Here is a 24488-nt window from a genome sequence, read left to right as displayed (position 1 = left end):
TAAGATGTGTACATGATGTGGATCAGGATATTTTGAGCAACACTTGGCTGAATTGCAGAGCAGATGCAGGTACAGTACCAGTCAAATGTTTGGACAGAGGTTTGAATATTTTCTACATTCTATAACAATAGTGCTAGTATGAAATACAACTATGAAATAACATGGAATTAAATAAGTAAGTAACTACAACATTCATTTGTCAGCTGTTCTGGAGCAGTTCCTTCAAGAACAGTATTGCTCAGTGAAAACTCATCAAGCACCATGATGAAACTGGCTCTCATAAAGACCATTCCAAAAAAACTATGCTAATTAACAGCACCTTAGTTTAGAGCTGTTATAAAGGCCTTACAGAGCATAAGAAGCAGACACATCTTAGTATCAACTGTTCAAAGAAGAGTACTGCATATTTTGGATGCCTTTAGCATTGTTTTACGATGTAGGAAGTAATAAAAATCAGAAAAGACATGGATTTAGAAAGGAACCTGGACAGAATGTACACTACAGGCAATTTGGGAACACCAATCAGCCTAATCTGCATGTCTTTGGACTGTGGGGAGAAACCGGAGTAACTGAAGGAAACCCATCAAGCACGGGAAGAACATGCCATCAGCACACGACATGCACACGGAACACAAGCAGGAATCAAACTTTAATTTAGTTGGTAAGCACTGGGGTGGCACAGTGGTGTAGTGGTTAGCACTGTCGCCTTGCATCTCCAAGGTCCGCCCCAGCCGAGTTCAATTCTCACCTCTGTGGGCATGGAGTTAGCATGTTCTCACCGTGCTTGGTCCAAAGACATGTAGTTTAGGTTAATTAGTGTTCTCAAATTTCTCAAAAATGTGTGTGCCCTGTATGGATTAACACTGTCCAGGGTGTACCCCACCTCATGCCCTAATTCTCCTGAAATAACCTCCAGGCCCCCCTGCGAATCTAAATACAGGATAAGTGGTATATGAGTGAGTGGTTAGCACCTCCGGGTTCGATTCCTGCCTCTGTGCACATGGAGTTGTATTTGGTGGGTTTCCTCCAGTGCTCAAGGTTATCTCCCACAGTCTAATGACATGCTTATTGGGGTTCCCAAATTGCCCATAGTATATAAATGAGTGTGTGTGCCCCGCCATGGATTGGCACTCAGTCCAGGGCGACTCCAGGCCGCCCCCTGACCCTGTATACAGGATTAAACTGTATAGACGATGAGTGACTCACAAATGCAGTTCGTGGGACGAGCTTTGGATGAACAACGACCAATGATCTGAGTAATCTTAAACCTCGATGTGACAAAAGGATAAGAGACTGGTAACTTGCAAACACCTTGACTAAGATGTATGAGCTAACAGCAAACACTGAGCGGTGGACCACGCCTAAACCCACTGAAACCTTCTGCCTGTGTCTTAACAAGGCTTATAATTCATATTTCACACTGTCCTTATCCTTAAGTATTAACGCGAGTATGACTTTATTGTGAATGTGAGGGCTTGAAGTAGTTGTAGTCAGGCAGAACCGGGTCTTTTAGTAGTGACAAATAAAGGGGAACAAAAAAACACTTGAGGAAGGAAGTCGTCACGCTGCCGCCTGCGCAAGCGGCGTTAAAAAGCTGCTCGCGTTTACACACAGCGTCTTTCCTGAGCAAACCAGTGAGGACTAAGACCGACGCCCTTTCTCTCTGTCTCTGTAACCTCAAACCGCTCCAACAGCGGACTGCGGCGCGCCTCTGCGAAACTCTCAGCCTTTTATACGCGGCTATTTTTAGTCACCAGCGAGTGGAACTATTTTTAACCAATGAGCTCATGGGTTTCCGTCGCGGCCAATCAGAGAAGAGAACACGTGTTTATGAGCGCGAGAGGGATGAGCGGACAGCTGGTAGAGGGCGTGGGGGCCGGTGGCGGGCGCGCGCACGGCTCACTCACGTTAACGTCACGGATTTTCCTCGCGTGCCAGCGGAAACTAGCTTTTGGCGTGGCCCCGTTTCTCAGACAGAAGCCAGTTTGTGCTGTGTGTGTCCCTGTCAAATCTCTCCCCAGGTCACTGCACCGTTAATCTTCCATCAGTTCACCATTAATCAGTTGAAAAGTACAAAAAGGATGCGTCCTAAGCACGAGCTGTATAACGGCTCCAGATAGTCCTCATGATCTTGTGACAAGTTTCGTAACCGACGTGTTTCTGATTCCTTTGTCCTAAAGCGACACCTGGTGGTGAAATTTAACACTACAGTATCATACGCTACTCTATAGGGACGAAAGTATTTGGTCAAACTTGCAATTACGTTGTGTCTAAATACATGTACTTTTATATGGAGTTGGCCCACCTTTTGCATCTATAACAGATTCCACTCTTCTTGGAAGGCAGTACGCAAGATTTCGAAATGTTTCTTTAGGAATTCATGCCTATTCATTCTGTAAAGAATTTGTGAGGTCAGGTGCTGATGTTGGATGAGACGGTCTGGCTTGCAATCTCCATTCCGGTTCATCCCGAAGGTGCTCGATGGGGTTGAGGTTAGGGCTCTGTGTGGGGCCGGTCAGCTTCTTTCACACAGAACTCATCAAACCATGTCTTTATAGTCCTTGCTTTGTGCACTATGGCACAGTAATGTTGGAATAGGAAAGAGCCTTCTCCAAACAGTTGCAAAGCATTGTCCAAGATGTCTTGTCAGGCTAAAGCAGTAAGATTACCCTTCAATAGGGATATTCTCAGTACCGTGACTCTCATGTGTGCAAATACAGTACCTTCTTTGCTTTCCTTTAGATTTTGAATTTGTACCTGAAGAAATTTGGTCTCATTTGCGCGTTAGGGAGCTCAGGCAATAATGATGATAGTAAAGAGCTGAGTCAGCATTCTGTCATCCCAAAAGTGTTCAGTAAGGTTGAGGTCAGGACTATGACATTACTTTGACAAAGACAAATAAGACTAATGGTTCTGAAAATGGTCGTGGCTTGTTCCTGTGGTGCTGGAATGAACTTTAAATCTATAACATTTTATATGTTTATATGAAAACTGATCCTGTCTATTATTATTTTTAAAATAAGAGGTAACTAGTTAGTAGCAAACATTAAGTAAGTTAATAGTGGATCTATCCACATGTACACAATATTATATATACAGTACATGTATAATATTATATTTATATGCACATTTTCTTTGTTGTTTTCATTATAGACTACTATAACCTTAGTTTTTAGTGGACAAAAACAGTTTGGGTATTTTTCAGGGGAAATAAGAGATAACATGGACCCTGGTAATATTTTTTTAACGTTCAATGTCACTGAAGTTTAAAAAAAAAAATTCCTTTGCATTGTGTCTCTGCCATCCAGTGGTAAAGAAACATTGGTTTAATAGTTACCATGGCAAATATTTTTATGCTAAAATATTATACTGTAGATCCATTAATCCTATTTTTTCTATTAAAAAATTGTTTAAAAAAAAAACATATATTTGATTTTCTATATCACAATGTTTGCGCTTAATCAGGTGTCTTTTTCCCCATAGCTTTTTATACTTCACTGCATGTAAAGAGAACTTTATGCTACACCAGGTCTGTATCGGTATAGTAACAGTATAGTATAGGGATGATTTAGAGATGTGGCCTTAACATTAGAGGAAAGTTCTGCTTGGGTTATTGCAAGTTTCCAAATAGGTTTTTAATTATTTAAAGGTTATGAGAAATTGAAAGGTTATGAAAATTGTCAGAACCATGTTTAAGCAAAAACAACAGTTTCTAGATTATTCTGGCAACCAATAAGTCTTAGCTGGTTTCCCTTTTATCCAGTTAGCTTCCTTGAGCGTTATATTTTACATAAGTGCATGTGACAGAATTATGTTTTTTTTACTGCACCATCCTGAGTTAACTCTAAAGGCTGTTGTTGCACAGCCAAAAATCATTCCAGACAAATCCCTGAAATCTCTCCCCACCCCCTATTTAAATGGTCGATGTGAAGAAATGGTGGTATTGTGCATTACACTTCTGCCACAAGATTGGCTAATTACAACATTGCACGAATGAGTACGTGTACTGGTATTCCTAATAAACTGCTCTGAGTGTTTGTACATGCAGTGTCCCAGGGCTGTCCCTAGAGGGCGACATTGTCAAGCGTCAAATTTAGTCCTTAATAGTATTGTCTTTCTCACAAACTGTCTCACTCTAATTCAGATTAAATGTGTCCCCATTATAGATTGCCCCTTATTTTAAAAGAATTTTTAAATTTCTTTTTTAGTTTTTCTTTAGATTCTAGTGAATTAAGTTTCTCTGATTTACCTCAGGTGGCACAGTGGCTTAGTGGTTAGCACTGTCGCCTTGCACCTCCAGGGTCTGGGTTTGTTCCTGCTTCAGGGTCTGTGTGCATGGGGTTTGCCTGTACTCCCCGAGTTGGGTGGTTTCCCTCTGGGTGCTCCGGTTTCCCCCCACAAGTCCAAAGACATGCAGGACATTGTATCAAATGGGCATTTGGATGGTACCCACAGTGTGCTAAAGAGTGTCTGTATGTGTGTGTGTGTGGCCTGCGATGGATTAACGGCCTGTACAAGGTGTACCCTGCCCCATGCCATACATCTCCTGGGATAGCCCCCCTATATCGGCCCGAAAGGATAAAGCAGTTAAGACGATGAGTGAGTGAATGTGTGAGTGAGTGGTTTACCTCAAGCGATGTCTTTCTCTTGCCTGTCTTTCTGCTTACTCCCAAAGAACGTCCATTTACAAATGTGTCTGCATCATCTATTTTCCAAATTGTATTTTAAAGAGTCCTGCTAGAGATGTCTATCTCTCTAAACATGATTATTTATTTCCTCTATAAGACTTTTTTGACATCTGAGACGTTTCTCTCACTCTCTCCTTCTGTCCCTATCCCTCCCTCTCTCCCTCTCTCTCTTTCTTCTTTAGTTTCAGTTTCTCTGAAAGGTGTTTCTCTTAATAGTCTTAGTTGTTCCTCTCCAATATTCTTTAAAAGATGTCTCAATGATTGCTCTGAAATTGTCCCATCCTCATACTGTCTATCCAATTTCTCTGAAAGTGTTTCCCCTTTAGACTGCCTCTATGATTCCTCTGAAGACCTCACCCTCAGAAAGTCTTTCAGATTTTTCTCAAATTTTCACCCTCTTAGATTGTTTCTGATTCCTTAAAAAAAATACATATATTTCTTCCGACTTTAAAAGTCACTAGGATTGTTCCGTGGTCTGTCTCTTTGAACACTAAACCTGTCCAAAGGTGAAGATTAATCTCAGCACAACGCAGATTTTCAGGGGTGAGTTCCTATTGATGAGACATTTTAGTGGGAGATTAAGTTTAATCTGCAGCTGGACCTCCGCTTTAAATCTCTTTTCCTGTCGCCTCTGAGGAGCCGCACCACCCGCTGCCATGTGGCTCACTTCTCATGACTAATCTCTCTTTCAGAACCTGTTTGGGTATTAAACGCTCTCATTGTAAGTGCAGATGGGCTCACTGGAGTTTTGTGTTCGTACCAGGGAGTGATTTTGTGTGCTTAGTTCGTAAGTGCTTATGAAATTCCGATAAGAATACAAGGGAAATGAGCAGAGTGTCCAGAGACGTAATCAGTCAGAGAGGAGTCAGGAGCACAGGCAGACTGAGAGAAAGAGAGATGTGGAATGAGATGAAAGGCACACCAACTGTCATCTCCCTCTTTCTGAAAACACGCTGAGGCGGGAGAGAGGCGTGGAATAGGTCCCTCCTTCTTTACAGAAGAGTATTTGGATGTAAGGAGAGAGGAACGGCTGAAAGAGGAAAGAGAGAGAGAGAGGAGGAAACATCAACTGCAAATAGAGAATTAACCAACACCACTAGATATATAGACCAAGTGTGGGTGAAAGAGAAAGAAAGAGAGAGAGAGAGAGGAAGAGAGAGAGAGAGAGAGAGAGACTTATCTAGGAGCTGCTGATACTGTTAAATGAGAGACAAGAAGAAATAGCAGAGAGATATTTAATCAGGTTGGATTATATTTCTCTATCTCGTGGAGAAACACACACACACACACCGACACAGAGGGAGGTGTGTGATGCCCCCTGCATTAGCTGTATGCTGTTTGTTTGTGTTCAGGGTATTTAGAGTGTAAAGTGCACAGCCATGAAAAGGATATTATCTATCACCTTTGTGTCGCTGATGGCAATTTCTTTAACGGGAGCATGGAAACCAGCTCAGCCCAGACTGCAGTTCACACACGCAGGTAAGAACACACAGCTTGAACTCTCTCTCTCTCTCTCTCTCTCTCTCTCTCTCTCCTTGCACAGTTCTTCTTTACTGTTAATAAGTGTGTGTGCGTATGTGTGCATTAATGTGAGTTTAACAGTGAGAAATTTTATTTATAATTAGTGCAACTTTTAACCTTAAGGTCTTAATTACTTGTTCCATATGGTTATGGGTGTCCATGGTCTGTGTATGTATGAGTGAGCAAGCAAGTGAGTGAGTGTGTGCACGTGTGTATGTGGGGCTCTAGATTATTATCCAGGGCATTTTTGGCCTGATTTCCTAATTGATAAATGGCACCTTGTGGTTTGCGTTATGCCACACACACATACACACACATACACAGTCACACATGCTCAGAACACTCATTCATGCTGACAGCGTTTGGACGGATGGTTGTGTCATGACTAATCACAAGGGAACTCGTGGCTGTTATAAAGGATTTTCGTACCCCATGCAGTTGTCTCTGTCCCCGCAGCAGCAACGAGCACTACCTCTGATACTATTTCCAATTCTAATTCATGTTTGAAATCTAAAATACTGTTTTTGAATTTGAAGCTTGTATCAACAAACAATTGTAATTACTATCAACATACGTACATTGTGCAACAGTGTAAACTGAGTCTCATGTGATTCGGGCAGAGCAGATACTCGCACGGGATTCTCCGCAGCACCATCTTCTCAAAGGCACCTTGTATTCATGAATAGCGCAGCTGGACAAGTGAAGACACAGAGATGTGTTGACTTGATTCACTGTCTAGGAAAAGACATTATGTGCGCTGTTTTTTAATAAAACCATACCGTTTATGCCATTTGTGTTTACTGAAGAATGACACATCATACCTTTAATCTGTTTCTAGATCTGTGTAATAGCATGGAAGGTCCTCAGAACTAGTTAGTTTCTGTTATCCCTTATGTTATCATAGCGTTCCTCTTACTCATCCGATCCTATCCTATCTTACTCATCTGTTCCATCTTCTTCTCTCCTTACTCAATTACTCCTGTTTTTAATCAATGTGATTACTCAAACAGCTTTACAAGTTTCTGTCCATGCTGTTACTATAAAAATGATCATGTATGAACAAGCACGTAAGAACAAGCTGATGTTATGGGAAATGCATCAACACTTTCCAACCAATCAGATTCAAGGATTCAAAAACACGTTTTAACAGATAACGTCTTAATTCTGGTGGTATGGTGGTGTTGTGGTTAGCACTGTGGCCTCGCACCTCTGTGGATGAGGGTTTGATTCCTGCCGTGTGTGTGTGTGTGTGTTGAGTTTGCATGTGCTTGGTGGGTATCGTTTGGTTTATCCGGTTAATTCCCACACTGTGCAAAGACAAGCAGATTAGGCTAATTGGCATTCCCAAATTGCCTGTAGATTATGTGTGCCCTGTAATGGATTGGCACCCTGTCCAGGGTGTACCCTGCCTTGTGTCCAAAGTCTTCTGGGATAGGCTCCAGGCCCCCCACGACCTTGTACAGGATAAACACAATAACAGTGGAAAAAAAAAAAAAGAGAGCAATACTAAAGTAGATGTCCATCAGCAGTGAAACAGGTATGATCTCGTAACCATGATACGCTCTCACGGAAACAGAGTCCATAGCTTTATCACTGATTGACTGTTCATGATTAAGTGCAGACTATCGGTGTGGTGGATTTTTTAGCCATCAGTTTTTACCTAAGGGATGTCTAACATAATAATTATCAATTAAAGCAACACTCCTCATGTCATATCCTTCATATAAAAAGTCTTTCTAAATTTGTATTTTTTCCCCACTCCTGCACTGTGCATATCACTTGCTTTCCCACACATGGTGTAAACCTCTGCTCTGACTCCTCCATGCAATTACTGCTGATTATCCATCAAAAATCTTTCGTATTCCAAACCGGACATGATGCATCCCCCTAGACATTTCAGTAATGCTTTAATTAGCTCGGTTGTCTTTTATCAGTAAATCATTATATTCAGTTGCCTAGGTAGCTGTGGATAAGAGATTAAACTAGTCAGGTTGCTTTCCAGTTTCAAAATAATTGATTTATTTGTGTTTAAGTTGCTGGGCATTTCACTATTTATAAGCATTGCCGAGTGTTTGAGCCCACTCAGAGAGCTATTAAAGCTCAGTAACCCAACAGATGGATGATTTGCAGCTATGTGACAAAGTCACTGGGGAAGGTGCCAGGATGCCAGGGTTTACTGGCCAGCTGGCGAGAAGCCGAGTTCAGCTTTCCCAACTGCAGAGTTCAACAGCAGCACTTTTACAGAGTTCATGAAGCACTGAGGGAAGGAAACGAGAGCAAGCGAGCAAGAAACAACATAAATATATACCAATAATATAATGTATACATATTTCATGTAATACAGTATATGTATTGAGTTGTTTATGCTCCTTTCCATTTTTTATTAATAAAATTGTTTAAAAAAAGTTAGATAATTGATTATTTTCTATTATACAATTATTTTATATTATAATAGACACTTATTTTAGATTATCCATATCTTTGTGAAAATCTGTTGAATATAATAAAAATTAATCTCATTAGCAAAGTATGATAAATATTATGTTTATTTCTAAATATTTGTATGAAATGCAACTTTAAGGTTAGTATTATGTATTTTTATTTAATAGAAAATTATTTTAATATATTATATTTAATATTATTAGTTCTAAATGTAACAAGACCTGTTAATTCATAATATAGTAAATTCCATATTAGCTTTTTGTAATCGGTTCTTATAGCAGGCACCTATGTAGAAACAAATAAAAATCACTTGCAAAAAAAAGCTGATAATTTGTTTATTAAAAAAAGTTTACAAATTGAATTAATAATCTTATATTTTATATTGTAGGGTTTTTTTCTTCCAAGAATGAACACATTTATTTATTTATTTCTCTATATATTTATGTGTTTTACATTTAACATATTTTATCTAGAAAACGACCTGCAAAAAATAATGCAAGCTAAATTACATTGAATTTAATTTAATTAGCCCCATTCTATATAATGAAAATGAGGTTACACAAATGTGTTACCACATACAGTTTCAGAAGTAAATGCAATACTTGGGTGTGACAGATACCGAAATTTAACAGAGACCTCATTATCGTAATAATATGGTGTGTGGGTGTGTGGGTGTGAGGCTAGTGTGTGAGGACTATAATTATGATGTATGCTCATATTTAAGAAAGGTTGCAGGCAATGTTTAAGAGGTGTTAGTGAGTGACATTTGACAAATTCCAGACATGAGCAGTGTGTGTTATGATGTTTGCGTATCAGGATTTGTTTGTGGCTTATGCCTGGATATATTTGTGTAAGTGTGTGTGTGTGTGTGTGTGTGTGTGTGTGTGTGTGTGTGTGTGTGTGTGTGTGTGTGTGTGAGTGTGTGAGTTAGTGTGTCCCTTTCCCAGCCCTGCTAGCCAGACCTCTTTTCTCTAATTAGGCCATAATTGTGGAAATGATAACCCCATTTCCACAGGAAGTATGTGCCGCTTCTATTGCCCCCCTACTGCACAGGAGGGAAACTCTTCCCCAGGGGAACACTGCCCCAGACAGGGCTATCCATTCAGATACTCTCTCTCTCTCTCTCTCTCTCTCTCTCTCTCTTACAAACAAACACACCTACACACATGTTAAGCAGACGCACTAGTCCATTTCCACATAATGATATGCTTGAGAGTGACTGTGCCACAAACTGACTTGTGCTTTTTATTTATGTTCGTCTGTCCTTTTGGCTAGCAGATGACACTTGTGGTTGAATTAACTGTCAGGAGGATATCATCTAGGAGTTCATCTGGTTAAACAGTGACATTGTGTTTTTGTCAGATGTCTTGCATGCACGTACACAGGCATATTTTCCCCTTTGAATAAACTTAAGTCAAACAATGCATCTCTTCATGATAATATAATGTGCTTGTAGGTGTTCTTTGTGATTATGTGACAGTTTTTTTTCCCTGAAGACAAGAAAGAAATCAGTTCACTGAGGCCCTTCTGTCGAACACCATGTGTGTCTGTGTGTGTGTTTTCTCTGACACAGGAATGTCTTTAGCATTATCAAATATTTTAAAATGAGCACCTCCCTGATTATGATAATCTAATACACACACAAACATGCAGGCTGGATGTTGTATTAAAAGAACTGATAAATGCTTGATATGATAAAAGGACAAGTAGATAAGTTATGATGGATGGCTATGTAGTGGTGAATGAATGGATGGATTGATTAATGTCTGATTATGTAACATGGAGATGGATGGATGGATAGAAGAGAATGGATAAATGAACATATACTTTAGATAATAAATATAAAAGTGTTTGGATGGTAGATGGATGGATAAATAGGTGATGAACAGACAGATGGATGGATGGATGGATGGATGGATGGATGGATATGTGATGGACAGATGGATGATAGATGGATGAATGGATAGGTTGGTTGTGTAGGGATCAATAGGGGATGGATGAATGAATGGATGAATAGATGGATGGATGGATGGATGCATGGTTTATGAATGGATAGATGGATGGAAAGATAAATAGAATGTGTGTGGATGGATGGGTGGTAAATAAATGGATAGATAGATGGTTGTATGAATGGACAAGTAAGTAGTGTAGGGAAGAAGGATGGATGGATGGATGGATGGATACATGAGTATTACATGGAAAAGGTTACAAAGGTTAAACATGAAGCCATTGGGGGTCAAAGGTTAATTGGCTTTAGTAATTAGTCATTAAGGAGTAATATGAGACGGTGCCTAAATCCCAGGCGCCCCACACACACACAAACACACACACACACACACGCACATACACTAAGAGACAGGTGGAATACCAGTCCTAATCCTCTGGAGGGTGTTTTAGTTTACACACTCATGCAGGACTGAAATGTTCATTGTTGCTATAGCAACTGCCCCCCCATACCACCCCCCCAGACATGGGTGGAGTGGGCGCAGCTGGTGCTGTTCTGACTGAATCAGGACTCTGTGTGTGTGTGTGTGTGTGTGTGCGTGTGCGTGTGCGTGTGTGTGTGCGTGTGCGTGTGTGTGTGTGCGTGCAAATGTAAGAAAAGAAATTTATAAGGGCAATACAGTTCTGTGGGCACCCAAGAGTCTGGGAATAATTATAATTAAGGAACTATGTTTGTGCACTTTTAAGGTGTGTGTGTGTGTGTGTGTGTGTGTGTCTGAGTCTGAGAGAGAGAGAGAGAGAGCGAGACGATCTGCAAAGGTCATATTCATCAGCTTAACACAAACCTAAGGTGTGTGTGCATTTTGTATGTGCATTCTTATGCATATATACTGTAGGTTGCATTACTGCTGTCTAACTCTAAACTAAACTCACCACAGTTTTTTTTTTCTTTGTGTGTGTGAAATCCCAGTATTGTGCCATCTTTTTATCTTTTAGACTCATTAGTTTATCCTTGGGTCATCAGCAGCCAGAGTGAATCTGTAGATTCTTGTTTTTTTTATCTGGCCTGGCCGCCTGGCTTCAGCGTATGTGTTTGTCAGTGAGCATGTTAGTGATGTCTTCTTTTACCGTCACAAATCCATGTAGTGTTACAGGGAGACGTGGCACTGAAAAGATGCATGTTTTTGGAAGAGGTTCTCTCGGGTTCTGTCTTGTAACAAAGACTAAACAGATCCAGATTTTTTAACTGTCCACTTTTGATCTAACAATTATATTGTATTGATACATAAGCTCTGTGTTTTATAACTAGTCCAATTCTGGACATTTTTCCGACTCCACCTCAAATCTTCTTCATATTTCAGGAACATTTCCTTTGCTCAAACCATTTGTACTAGATAATATTGAGTTGTCTATGTGAAACATGTGTTAAATCTCTCCCTCTTCCTCGTTTTTCCTCCTTCCTGTCTTATGACACATGCATCTGGAGTGTATGGGTAATTTCCATGGACAAGAATTTTAACACATTTCTCTATGTTGCAAAAACCAGACAAAACCTGTTTATAATATTTAAGAGTAGTCAAATTCCTTCAATAAAGTAAAACACATGACTATTAAAATTCAAATCCAAATCTAAGACTTTAGAAGTTTTTGTTACACAATAACAGTAAATGCATGATCACGTCAGTGAGACGAAATCTTATCAACCTTGTTTCTGTGTAAATTTATTCAACTAGCGCAATAAGCTTTAATGATATCTGGTTTCTAAACACACAACCATTCTTATATTGTAAACTACAGGGTAAAAGAAAAAGAACAGCATGGTAGCAATGCGGTAAGCGAAGCGGTTAGCACTGTGGCCTCGTACCTCCTGGGTCGAGGGTTCGATTCCTGCTTTGAGTCTGTAAGTTTGCATGTTCTCCCCATGCTTGGTGGGTTTCCTCCCATGATCTGACTAATAAAATGATTGATGAAAAGATTAGGTTAACTTGCGTTCCCAAATTGGTCGATGAATACCTTACCTTCCTAATCCTTCAAAAGATTTCTGTAAAGTTTTAACTATATACATTATTTTAAAGAACTTAAATGAACACTAGCTGGTTACTCCAGTTGGAATAGACAAACATGCATTTTTCAATATAAACCCACTCTATTGGCGACATTATTTTCATTGATAGTAGGAAAAATTCTAGTGACAAAATGAGGCTGAGGGTTCCATCTTTCTTATTATATCACCAACTCCTTATATAAATATTCTAAAAATATGAGGCCCTCATCATCTGCAACCGGACCATATCACTGCAACCGGACATGATCCAGTAATAAGCTTGGTATCAAAATAAATTTATGGAACCAGGAATTTAAAAAATATGCTTAATATATGGACGAATCACCCAAAATGCAACACAGTCCCTGATTTGGTGTTATGGGTCAATTTTAGAACATAGACCATTACATTCCCAGCACCTAGGTGAGCATACTGTATATACAACTTGTAATATGCTTTAGTATTGATAAACAAAGCCTTTACAGGGGCTCATTTACAAATAACGAATAAAATCCATTTCCTACTTTTATGATTTTTGCTACCAGTAACTGTGATTTCAATATCAGGGCTTGCCGTTGCACTACAATGAAAAATTTGCTGTGTTTATGTAACACTCTCAACAGCAACTTCATTTTTCCTCTTGTATGTTCCAACTACTCAGCATTAACACTCAGCGTTAATCACCGGCCAGGTCATCTGTCATCATCTGCACCAGTTTCACACTGGTTCATGCTTTAAGAACGATGCTTGAATGATTCATAGATCACTGGGTGGCTTAACACACACACACACACACACACACACACACACACACACACACACACACACACAAAAAAAAAAAAACACAAACCACAAAAAAATATGAAACTGGTCAGGTACAGGGACTGGACTACAAATAATAACCAAAAAAGCCTAGAGAACTATTCCTCAAGATTATATTAAAAACACAAGAAAGTCTGGGTCTTTGGTAGCAAGTTTTGAAGAAATGAGCTCAAGACTTTTGCTCAGTTTTGTCCAACATTTAAGGTTGCAGTTGCATAGCTGTAAAAGGAAAGTAAAAAAAAAAAAAAAAAAACAGCTTTCACTTTTTTCTAAGTATACATTGATTTGTTGATTTTCTTGTATATAGTAATTGCATATTGCACAGTGACAATACTGTACATTACAACACTGAAGTGTTTCTTTAAAGGACTTTCTGAATTAGGGTGTCAGAAACATTAATTAGGTTTTTGCCCCAAAGCTTTTAACAAACTTTTCTAAACATCTTCCCTGATCTGTCTACGTCTCTCAGAGCTGGTCCGTAGCAGCAGATTGATGTCTCTGCCACTCCCCGCCGGGGACCTGAATTCTATGCTTCCTGATGAAGATGGCCGCCGTCTGTACATCAGCATGAAGGACTATTTACTGTCAGCCAGCCTGGATGATATTACACAACCCCATCGCAAGGTGATTACGTATTCTCACGTCCTCACTCTGTCTCACACACAGCTCTCAGTGATAATGAAAGGAGCATGACTTCAGGCTGTTGCTGTCACATTACATCAGTTTCACCACCTTGTGCTGGCCCTGTGTATGCGTCTGTATGAGGTGGCATTCACACAAACAGTACTGTTTACTATAGGGAAAGAACTCAGGCATCTTTGTCTGAAGAAATAAGAGTAATGTCAGTAAATGTGACATAATGTTTATCTAAATGGTTAAATCTAAATGAGATATTGTATAAATAAAGACGGAAACACCAGTTTACACTGCGGTATTTTGTTGTAAAATATTCACACAAGCACACACGTACACACATCCACACACAGACGTGGACACAGACATCTATCTTCATAAGCAGTCAAATATGTGCAGGAATCCAGAAGCAGAAACTGCTTTATCTTATCAAAACTGCCATATCAGACCAGCCCTTTCCATTTAAGTGTGTGTGTGTGTTTGTATGTCCCTACCCTACATGACTAACTGTACATTTATGCTGATTAAATCTGAAAGATGAAGGAATGCCAGTTCAATAAGGTCTCAAGAGTTTGAACTGTTCATTGTACACTGGCTCCTGTAGTTTTAATACATAATCCAACAAATATTTAACCAATCAAATTATTATTCTTATTATTAACATGAAAAACGTTGGACTGTGTGTATTATTTTTTTAACTTCTCTGTATACATGGTTGCATTGCAGATTTACTGGCCTGCAAATCCAGATCGAATCCAGGACTGTTTGATGGCTGGAAAAGACCTACAGGTAAAATACACACTTAATATATCACTAATAATAATAATAACTTACATGCAATATATTTGTAGACCTATTTTCTGTTTAATTATGCCTGGTCTAGCTGGAGTGTGCCAATTTCTTGCGTGTACTAGAGCCTTACAACCAAACGCACCTGTACGCCTGTGGGACAGGAGCCTTCAACCCTCGCTGCGCTTACATCCCTACACGCCTCTTTCTCAAGGTACTGAATGTTATATTATGGCTGTAAAATATACTGTATATGGTCATATACACTATACTGTATGTTATTAAACACTTTAGAATGTGTGTTATAGATGGTGTCAAACCTTATCAAGTGTTTTGAGATCTTCCTGTAGCACTTTAGCAATCATACCAACAACTACAATTTTGAAATTAATTAAGAAGAGCATGATATACGTTTAATTTGTTTATAATTACATTTATTTACAGTACATCCATAGATTTCATAGATTTTGCATGTGGTTTAAAATTTATAAAACAAAGTAGTTCCTTTTAATACATATGATTAATTTCCTCGCCTATATATACTTGCCTGCTATTTAATTGCTTAATATCTACTATAGTAACATTGGCAAAATCAGTGGTAGCAACTACAGTAACAGTATTATGACAAGTGTTAATGTAACTAGTGATTACTACTATAGCAAGAGTGGCCCCAGCATTGTAGCAATATTTTAACAAGTGGTACCTGCTATAGTAAGAGAAGTATAACTGGTGTTAAATACCACAGAGTGTAATGTAGTGCATGTGTGTGTGCTTGTTTGTTGCAGGGTGAGGATCAGACACTCCAGTATGAACAAACAGAGTCTGGAAAAGGAAAGTGTCCCTATGACCCAAACCAAAAGACTGCTACTGCCATGATTGGTACGTGTGTGCGTGTGCGTGTAAAACCTTTAACCCTCATTTTCAAGGTTTGTGCACTTTAACCTTAGTTTATGTATGTGTGCATTTGTGTTTTTACAGATGGAGAGCTTTATGCTGGTATCACATCAGATTTTATGAGTCGTGACTCTGCATTCTTTCGTAGTCTGGGAGAGCGTCATGTAATCCGCACAGAGCAATACGAGCCAACCTGGCTTCAAGGTACACATCCTCCCACACTTTCACATACACATAAAAACCGATAGATCAATATAAACTAATGCAGAGCTGCAGGTGGATGAAAAGGCAAACACACATCTCTTAGGAATAATCAAAAGTTGTTGTTTAGTCTGATGTCTGATGTTTGCTCTTGCACCAGAACTGTGAGAATGAACAAGAATTGTTATTGCACAATGCTAATCTGATGGCTACGCCTTCCTTCCTTGTAACTATAGTGTGTAAATAAAGAAGCAAACATTAGAGTCCAGACAGGTCTAGTATGACAAGTTACTCACTTTAATATTACTTTAATATATTTTATCATAATATTGTTAATTCTCAATATTGACTCCCCATCATCATTTTTGACAGTGACTTTATATATATTTTGATCATCAAAAGTGACTGTGTAGCTATTTCATTGGGAATGATAACAGGAGCATCAAATGAATCAAAACTGTATTGATCTAAAGGATAAAATATTGTTCCTTTAATTGTTCCTTTAAGTATTAGTGGTTCAAAAGAGACATTGGAATGTGCCGTGATAGTAAACATAATCACATTAAGCAATAACAGTTACCCCTTCTTCATATCCGACCTCATAACTGCACACCATCATCGATTATGTTTTTCTAAACCAGCACAGGCACCTTGTTTAATCCATGCATAAGTACTTCGACATACAAAGAATCTGCCATATCAAAAGTCCCGTTCCTGCTAAATCAATGAACCTTTTTATTTCTTTTTTTTTCTTCCCTTTATCTTTGTGTGTGTCTCACTCTCGCTATGCCTCAGATGCTGAGTTTGTGCGTGTGGCCATGATGAAGGAGAGTGATAATGAAGAAGATGATAAGGTCTACTTGTTCTTCACTGAGCGTGCTCAGGAGGCTGAGGGGCCCGCCGGCAAAGTCCTGTACACTCGAGTCGCCCGTGTCTGCAAGGTGTGTGTGTGCACATCTGTTCGCTTGCATGCCTACCTGCATGTGCAGAGGTGGACGTGCTCGTCTGGATTTCTGCCTGCTTGAGCCATACATCTCCGTACCTTAATCAAAGCTGAAAACATAGATTACATAACAAATGTGATTATCTGATCATCTGACTATGGTATGTATTTTATGAACTTCATGTGTCTGTCTATGTGCTTATGCAGAATGATATCGGTGGTCAGCGCAGTTTGGTGAATAAGTGGAGTACGTTTCAAAAGGCTCGGATGATCTGCTCTGTGCCTGGACCTGATGGCTTACAGACACACTTTGACCAACTGCGTAAGTAGTGTATATAAATAAGAATTAACATGACATCAAACTAATGTTAAGCGCAAAAAAATAAAAATCACGTTAAAGTGTATTTTTGTCTGAAAGAAACACCACTGATTCAGATAATGTTTGGAAAACATACCAAGGCGTATCAAAGCTCTGTGATCAGTGTTTACACACGCACGTGCATGCGCACACACATGCACATATATTCACACAAACGAGTTTCTTATCACTCGGCCTGTGTAAGCAAAAGCTGTCCAATGAATAAACAATTCTTCTGTGATTTGACTAAATGAACTATATCAATTATGTACACATATACAATCAAACACACAAACTCACACATGCAAAACACAAATAGACTCCCAGCAAAACTCTTTATTATGTCTTTACCAAACAAATAAGCTCTGGTTTGTTATCCAGAAACATCTCTCTATGTTTTCCACTTAAATGTAAAGGAATCATGTAGTTTGTGCAGAGGCATGGTGATTAGCATGAAAAGAATGTGACCATTTTCTAGCAGGTTCTAAATGAATGACCTGTTTTGTGTTTATTTTTCTGTTTCAAGTTTAGTACCACAATGTTTACAATATGCCAGAACCCATGAAAGTAGAAGCTAATTGTAATTAGCTTCAACACTCACAATATGGCAGAACCTATGAAAGTAGAAGCTAATTGTAATTACAGTGCTATTTTGGTCATGTAAAATCTTTTCTTAGTAATTTGCCAGCACATTTGAGGTAAATCTTAGTATTACCTATTATTTTGTTATGTTTTTATTGTTATTTTTCCTCTATTTAGCAGCTAAAAGCTACCTAGCTAATTCAATAACCTTAGGTGTTAGCTTTCTAACTCATTATCAGCTGCTGTATTTCCCCAGTTGTCTAGCATTAAGTGTTCTCACAACTTGATCCAACTGTATAACAACTTCAAGTCTTGCCAAGTTAAACACACAAATTTACTATTCGCAAATGCAAAATGATGCGTAGCCATTATGATTAATAGCCATTTGAAGGTATCCAAAAGACTAGCACATATGGAAACCCTAATTTCTTACAAGGTTGATGTCTGTGGTTGTCTGTTTAAACATTGTTGTACTTATCTCATGAAGGACCGTTTTTATTACTCATAAACCGCTGTAAGGAAATGGCAGTTTTAAACAATTGAAAAGGCTTCCAGGACGATGTATTAGCAATGTTCTAGCTATGTGTTAATTACATGAACTCTGTCAAGTCTTTCTGGTTTGGCTGATTGCGTACAGTAACACTGAGTAATGAGCACTGATCAGTCAAATAACGCCCAGTTACTAAGTAATATAACCAGCATTAAGTGATATAAACCTTTCAACTTTTTAAGCTTTTTAGCTTAAATTGCATTGTATAGGAACTTCCGATTTTATGAAACATGCTAAATCTTAGTGAATTTTATTTCCGACACACCAGCGTCTAGTATTCCTAAAAGCATTTGTTGTTTGCATGTGGTGAGTTTACTATAAGCCTGAACTAAACGATTTAGGGTTAAAGATCTTAAAGCAGGTCTGAGCAGCTTTGACATACCCTTTATGATGATAATATAAAGACTAAAGAACATCTCATAATCTTGCCAAAGTTTCCATGACCAAATAATCCAATCAAATCAACTCACAGATTCCAATCGCTTAATCTCATATAGCCATGACAACATTATTACAACCATCTTGTCCTCACGGCGCCATCAGCGGGTCTGTAAAAATTCCACCAGTGTGATATTTACACCATGCTCTGTTGCTTGGAACAACTACATCTCCCAGCAGGCCCTTGTGGCTCAGGGTCCCTTATGGAGAAGAGCTTGATGTGCAAAATAAAACCACACTATCCTCAGTGTGTGGGCTATGCTACTGTAATGACTGTTATGTATAATATAACATAATATGTCTATAACCATTTCCTTTTATTAATTAACACAAATCTATCAATGTAGTACACTTTAATGTAATTATTTTCATGTAAACCTAAACAACAGATACACCATCATCTAGCATATCCTAATAAAAATGAATAAATAATAAATACATTTGTTGAATGCGTTTTATAATAAAAAATAATAAATAAAGGAAAAATTTCCACATTTTTTAAACAAAGACTCTTACCACAGACAAGAAATGTAATGTTGTGTCTCTGTACTGAGAAAGAACGGAACATTTGTTAGAGTAGTCAACATCTGCCCTAAAATGTCTTGTGATTAAACATTGATTGAAATAAATAAAGTAGGTTTTGAGTAAACAGCCTAATCAGACTAATTTGCTCAGTACACGGAAGCAGATCACACATATTATAGACTATGTAGAAATGTAGTAAACAGAAATTTTTGGAAGTTTAAAGGTTGAAAGAGTTCTTTAATCTTGAGCCAAGTGTGCTATACAACCAGCTTTTCACTGAAAAATGTACTAAAAGGTCCCTTCAGTTCCCCTCAGCAACTTTATAAATAGTATTTTAAAATACATTTGCATGTATTTAGTATAGTATATATTTATGCCTGTAAGGAGGATTTATCAGAAAACCTACAGCATGGTTAGTAAAAGCCTCACTAAAATCAAATCTGCTTGGCCCCTGAAGCGGCATCTGTGGGCTGATTCTTTCTTAAGGATTTTTCTACTGTAACAGATTGTACCTACTTTATTTAGTTTCACAGATTCATTATTTCTCACTTGCATTTTTAATTAAATCATGATTGAGTGGACTCATTTTCTGCTCCAGTTTGTATAACAATGTTCTTGCTGATGCTATTAAAAGCAGAACCACGGTTTAGTGTGTGTGCTTCAGTGTCTGCACTTCAGTGCATATAGTGTTTCAGATTCTTGTTTCTGATTGGTCAGAAAGTGATAATTAGTTTTAATAACAGCACAGCTCTTCCATGGGTAAACAGATAGAAACACTGGAGCATAGTCATTTAAATGGTGAGGAAAAAAGCATAGTCATTTAAATGGTGTGGAAAAATTTGTTGAGCTTGTTTAGCATTTATAGAAGGAGTCTCCAGTGATATGGGACAGGTTTGAAGAATGAAGGTGCAGATTTTATCTATCTATCTATCTATCTATCTATCTATCTATCTATCTATCTATCTATCTATCTATCTATCTGGAGGCAGTGTCATGATCTGGGGTTGCTTCAGTTGGTCAGGTCTAGGCTCAGCAATGTTATGTACCTATAAAATTAAGTCAGCTGATGACCTGATTGTACTAAATGACCAGGTTATAACATTTATGGAGTCTGATAGTAACGGTTTATTCCCGGACTCCCGGAGAGTGTGAAAGTGTGGCCTCAGTGGGAGCATGAGAAATTGATTTTCACAATTGATCTGGCTACCACATTAAACAACATATTCAAAGCCAAAAGCCGGCCGATAAAAATCTACTAGAGTATGTGTCTTTTTGTTTTAATGTATTAATGTATTTAATGATAAAAATATAATTTATTGACTTATGACTTATTTATTTAGTTGTTTTTCATACAAAAAATGTTTTCAGTTTCTGTTTAAGGCCTTTAAGACTGGACACATGTGTAACATCTGTAAAATGTGCAAAACACATTTAAGGTTTCATTATTAGCCTAAAAAGTATGCACTTTGTCTGGCTAACTGTGAGACCTGTGGTGGCTTTGTGTTTTTGATATAGGTCCATAATATAAGTGAATATGTCAAGGACATTATTTAGCCTTAGCACAAAATAAATAAAATCTGCATGATGTGCTGCAAAATATGATTATGATTAGAAAACTGCAAAGAGATTTTCCATCTAAGAAAGTGATTTGAAAATATTACCCAAGTGAACCAGTTCTTATCATCTGCTCCTGCCAGCCCTCTATATTAAATTGTGAACAGAAAGAAAGAAAGAAAGAAAGAAAGAAAGAAAGGAAGAAATCATATTAAAATGAACTTTGCTTATTTTATCTGATCTCATTTTAAAGTTATTAGGTTTAACCTTTCCTTTTATTTATATTTTATTTTGCCTCATTTAAATGCTTATTTGAAGCCTAGTGTTTGTTGTGTGTGGTGTTGGTATGTGTCATGCAAGAATATTTGCCATTGTCTAAGTTCGCAGAGTTTACCCTGTTTGTGTATTTGAATATGTGTGGTTCACGATAGCACAAATGTTAGTGGCATTTAGTGGCTTGTGGTTTGGAAGTGGTGAGAGTTTTAGTTGTTTGTCTGAAACATGTCTGGGATTACTGCATTGTCAGAAGCGTTTGTGTCCGTGTGAAGGTTTGAAGCGATCGTGAAGGTTTTGCAACTGTTTTATTGTGTGTGCGTGTGTGTCTCTGTGTCTGTGCATGTGTGCAACCCTCATCCTGTCTCCAGTTTGCCTGGATGTGGGGCAGATAGATGAGCAAGGACGGGAGGGAGGGAGAAAGAGGGACGAGGGAGAGAGTGAGAGGATCGAGAGGGTTGTTTACAGCGACAGTAGAGAATAGGGGCATCCTGGAGGGGTAAATGAGTGCGGGTCAGACAAAACTATTTTACTTTTAGGAAGAACTGGGCTTTTTGTTTTAGAGAATCTGCCACAACTATAGCTTCCCAAGAAAAAATAATGGGTGAGAGAGGGGAAAGGAAGGAGGAGAGAAAAAAGAAGTTGAAAAAGTGGGAGAAGAGAAAGACAGCATTAACAATTGATTCATTTGCAAATGAAGCATGGAATTGAGGAGTCTCATGATTTGAATTATTTCGAAATACCAAGCCACCACTTTACAGCAAAATCCCCAGACTTGAATTACGACCCTACAGTGTCTATATACATCAGGTCAAGTTAGACTCATATGAACTCTATAAGTGTTAAATCAACATTGGGATTTTAATGGTTCTCATGATAAGAGAATAAAATAAAACAGTGGATACAAAAAGAAGAATGATGAAGAATGTGAAAGAAGGAGGATGAAAAAAAAGGAAGTGAGAGTTGTAAACTTGATAAATATATAAATCAATGCTATTTTTAAAGGGATAAAAATGAAATACATTTTTAAAGAAGAAGAAAAGCATGAGAGATCAGGAGGATCACAACTGTCAGCACCAATGAGCTAAAACTATAAGAATCATTGCACTTCAGTAGAAAAAGTGTTCACCATTCGTTTCAGTCTTATTTCAGGAAAGAATGAAAACACAGCTGTAAATGGTTTAGCCCATCTCCCGAGGATTTATCTGAGACCTATCTACTTTAATTACTTACAGCTCACCTGCATGCAGTTCACCTAAATCCATAATTAATGTGAAAGTGTTAAGCTTGGCATATATACACTACAGGTAATTTAGAAACATCAATCAGTCTACATCACATGTCAAAAACAAATCAAATTCAAATTTTATTTGTCACATTCACAGCCATACACACGTATGATACGCAGTGAAATGCTTATACGACCACCCAGGACCTAAAAAAAATAAAAATAAATAGAGTATTCAAATAGAGAAATAAAATATGAAAAAAAAATTTATACAAATCTATATAAACCTAATCAATGCATTCAATGTTGCTTATAAAATAGAGTTAAAATAGAAGTGTCTGAGATGTTTGGTGTATATGTTATACAGGATAAGTTACAAATGCTGAATGTCCTCATTTGTGTGAAAAATGTGCAATGTCCAAGCACGAGCAGGACAATCTACAAAGTCCCAGAGGTGTGCACCATGTAAGCCATGTGCAAATGTGCGTAGATGTGCAAATATGCAACGTGATTGATTAGAGTAAGCAGGAATGTAGGGAGAACAAAGGAAACATATCAGGTTGTTTAGTCCTATGAGGTGTTCTGGTTGAGAGCCTGTATAGCCTGCGGGAAGAAGCTCAGTCTCTCTGTGTTGGCCTTTAGTAAGCGGAAGCGCTTTTCTGACTGCAACAGAGAGAACAGTCCATTGTTGAAGTGACTTTACTATCTCCCTGGCCTTGGTCAGCACCACTAGCTCAGTGCGGATGATGTGCTCAGCCTCCCTCTGTACCACCTTCTGAAAGCTCGTCTGTCCTGCAGGTGGCTGTTCTCAAACCAGGTTGTGGTGTTTTCTCTTAAGGATGCTATCTATGGTGCAGGAGTAAAAGTTTCGAAATCTCTTAAACCTCTGAGGTGGTAGAGTTGCAGCTGGGACTTTTTTTTTACCAGGTCCTGGAGAAAACTCAAAAAGCATATGCATATATATAAATATATTTTTTATGTCATTATATCCCTACTTTATCCTATAATTAAAAGTAGGTTATGTTTGTTGAGGATAATGTTGATGAATTACTCTGATCTTTAAGCCATCAGGCCAATTCACACCATCCATTAGACATGTTTATCACCATGGATAGGCAGTTAAACATTGTCTAAAATGAGCCTCAGTATCAGTTTTTGAACAAACGAGGAAAACGGAACATTATGAGCCAAGTCTGTACAGTTTCTTTTGTAGTTTACATTGGTATGTAGGTGTGTTCGGTGTTTGAGGGAGGGAGAAAGAGAGAGAGAGAGAGAGAGAGAGAGAAGGTCTGATTACATCTAAAATGGCATCATCATGAGAATGTGGATATGTACCAACGTGCCTTCTGATCATACAAGTGTGTGTGGGTGCGTGTGTGTGTGCGTGATATACACCACAAGTATGTCAGATTGTGCATGTTTATTTGCAAAGAAAGAGAGTGTGACAGAGGCAAGAAAGCTTTGTTTTCCTTTCACATGCACTGTACATGCAGGAGAAATGTCTTTGCATTCAACCACATCCTACTGTCCTCTACTCTATTGTCCTCTACTGTCTTTCTCACACTGACTCATTCCATCGCACTTTTTTACACTTCCTTTTCATTCACTATACCTGCATTGAACACAGGATGTAATTTTTTTCTCCAATAGGGGTTCATTTAACAGAAAAGTATTAATATGGACTTTTATTTATTATTATTATAAGCATGTGTAATAATAATAATTATAATAATATTGCTAATATATTGTGACATAAAGACATTTTGCAGGAAATAATCTATATTTTTACAACTAAATCAAGTGTTTTTATTTTAATTATGCACTGTTTTTTTTTTTTTTTTACAGAGGACATTTTCATTCAGCCTGGCAAAGACGAGAAGCACCCACTGATATATGGCGTCTTTACTACCACCAGGTAAACTCAAAAACAACTTGAGCTCGAGCAAAATATAGAACGATTTGAACAAGGAGTGGCAATGTGGTCGGATTTCCTTTGATCTATTATGAATGACTTGTGTATATGCTAACCTTGTCTTTCACACTTACATTCAATTTTCAT

General features: G+C 38.2%; 1 protein-coding gene across 1 annotated transcript in view; it reads left to right on the top strand.

Moving 5' to 3' along the window:
• The first annotated feature begins 5719 nt into the window (after positions 1-5719).
• Positions 5720-24488, top strand: part of sema3h (sema domain, immunoglobulin domain (Ig), short basic domain, secreted, (semaphorin) 3H) — a 28949-nt gene continuing 10180 nt past the window's right edge. The window contains exons 1-10 of the mRNA XM_053504279.1: positions 5720-5931; positions 6041-6167; positions 13931-14085; positions 14821-14883; positions 14978-15097; positions 15669-15762; positions 15862-15981; positions 16774-16919; positions 17129-17243; positions 24275-24344. Of these exons, the coding sequence (XP_053360254.1) occupies positions 6068-6167; positions 13931-14085; positions 14821-14883; positions 14978-15097; positions 15669-15762; positions 15862-15981; positions 16774-16919; positions 17129-17243; positions 24275-24344 (983 nt within the window). The 5' untranslated portion in view covers positions 5720-5931; positions 6041-6067. The remainder of the gene's footprint in view (positions 5932-6040; positions 6168-13930; positions 14086-14820; positions 14884-14977; positions 15098-15668; positions 15763-15861; positions 15982-16773; positions 16920-17128; positions 17244-24274; positions 24345-24488) is intronic.

Source organism: Clarias gariepinus, chromosome 9 (genome assembly GCF_024256425.1).
Source record: "Clarias gariepinus isolate MV-2021 ecotype Netherlands chromosome 9, CGAR_prim_01v2, whole genome shotgun sequence".
Lineage (NCBI taxonomy): Eukaryota > Metazoa > Chordata > Actinopteri > Siluriformes > Clariidae > Clarias > Clarias gariepinus.
This window is presented reverse-complemented; position numbering and strand designations above follow the sequence as displayed.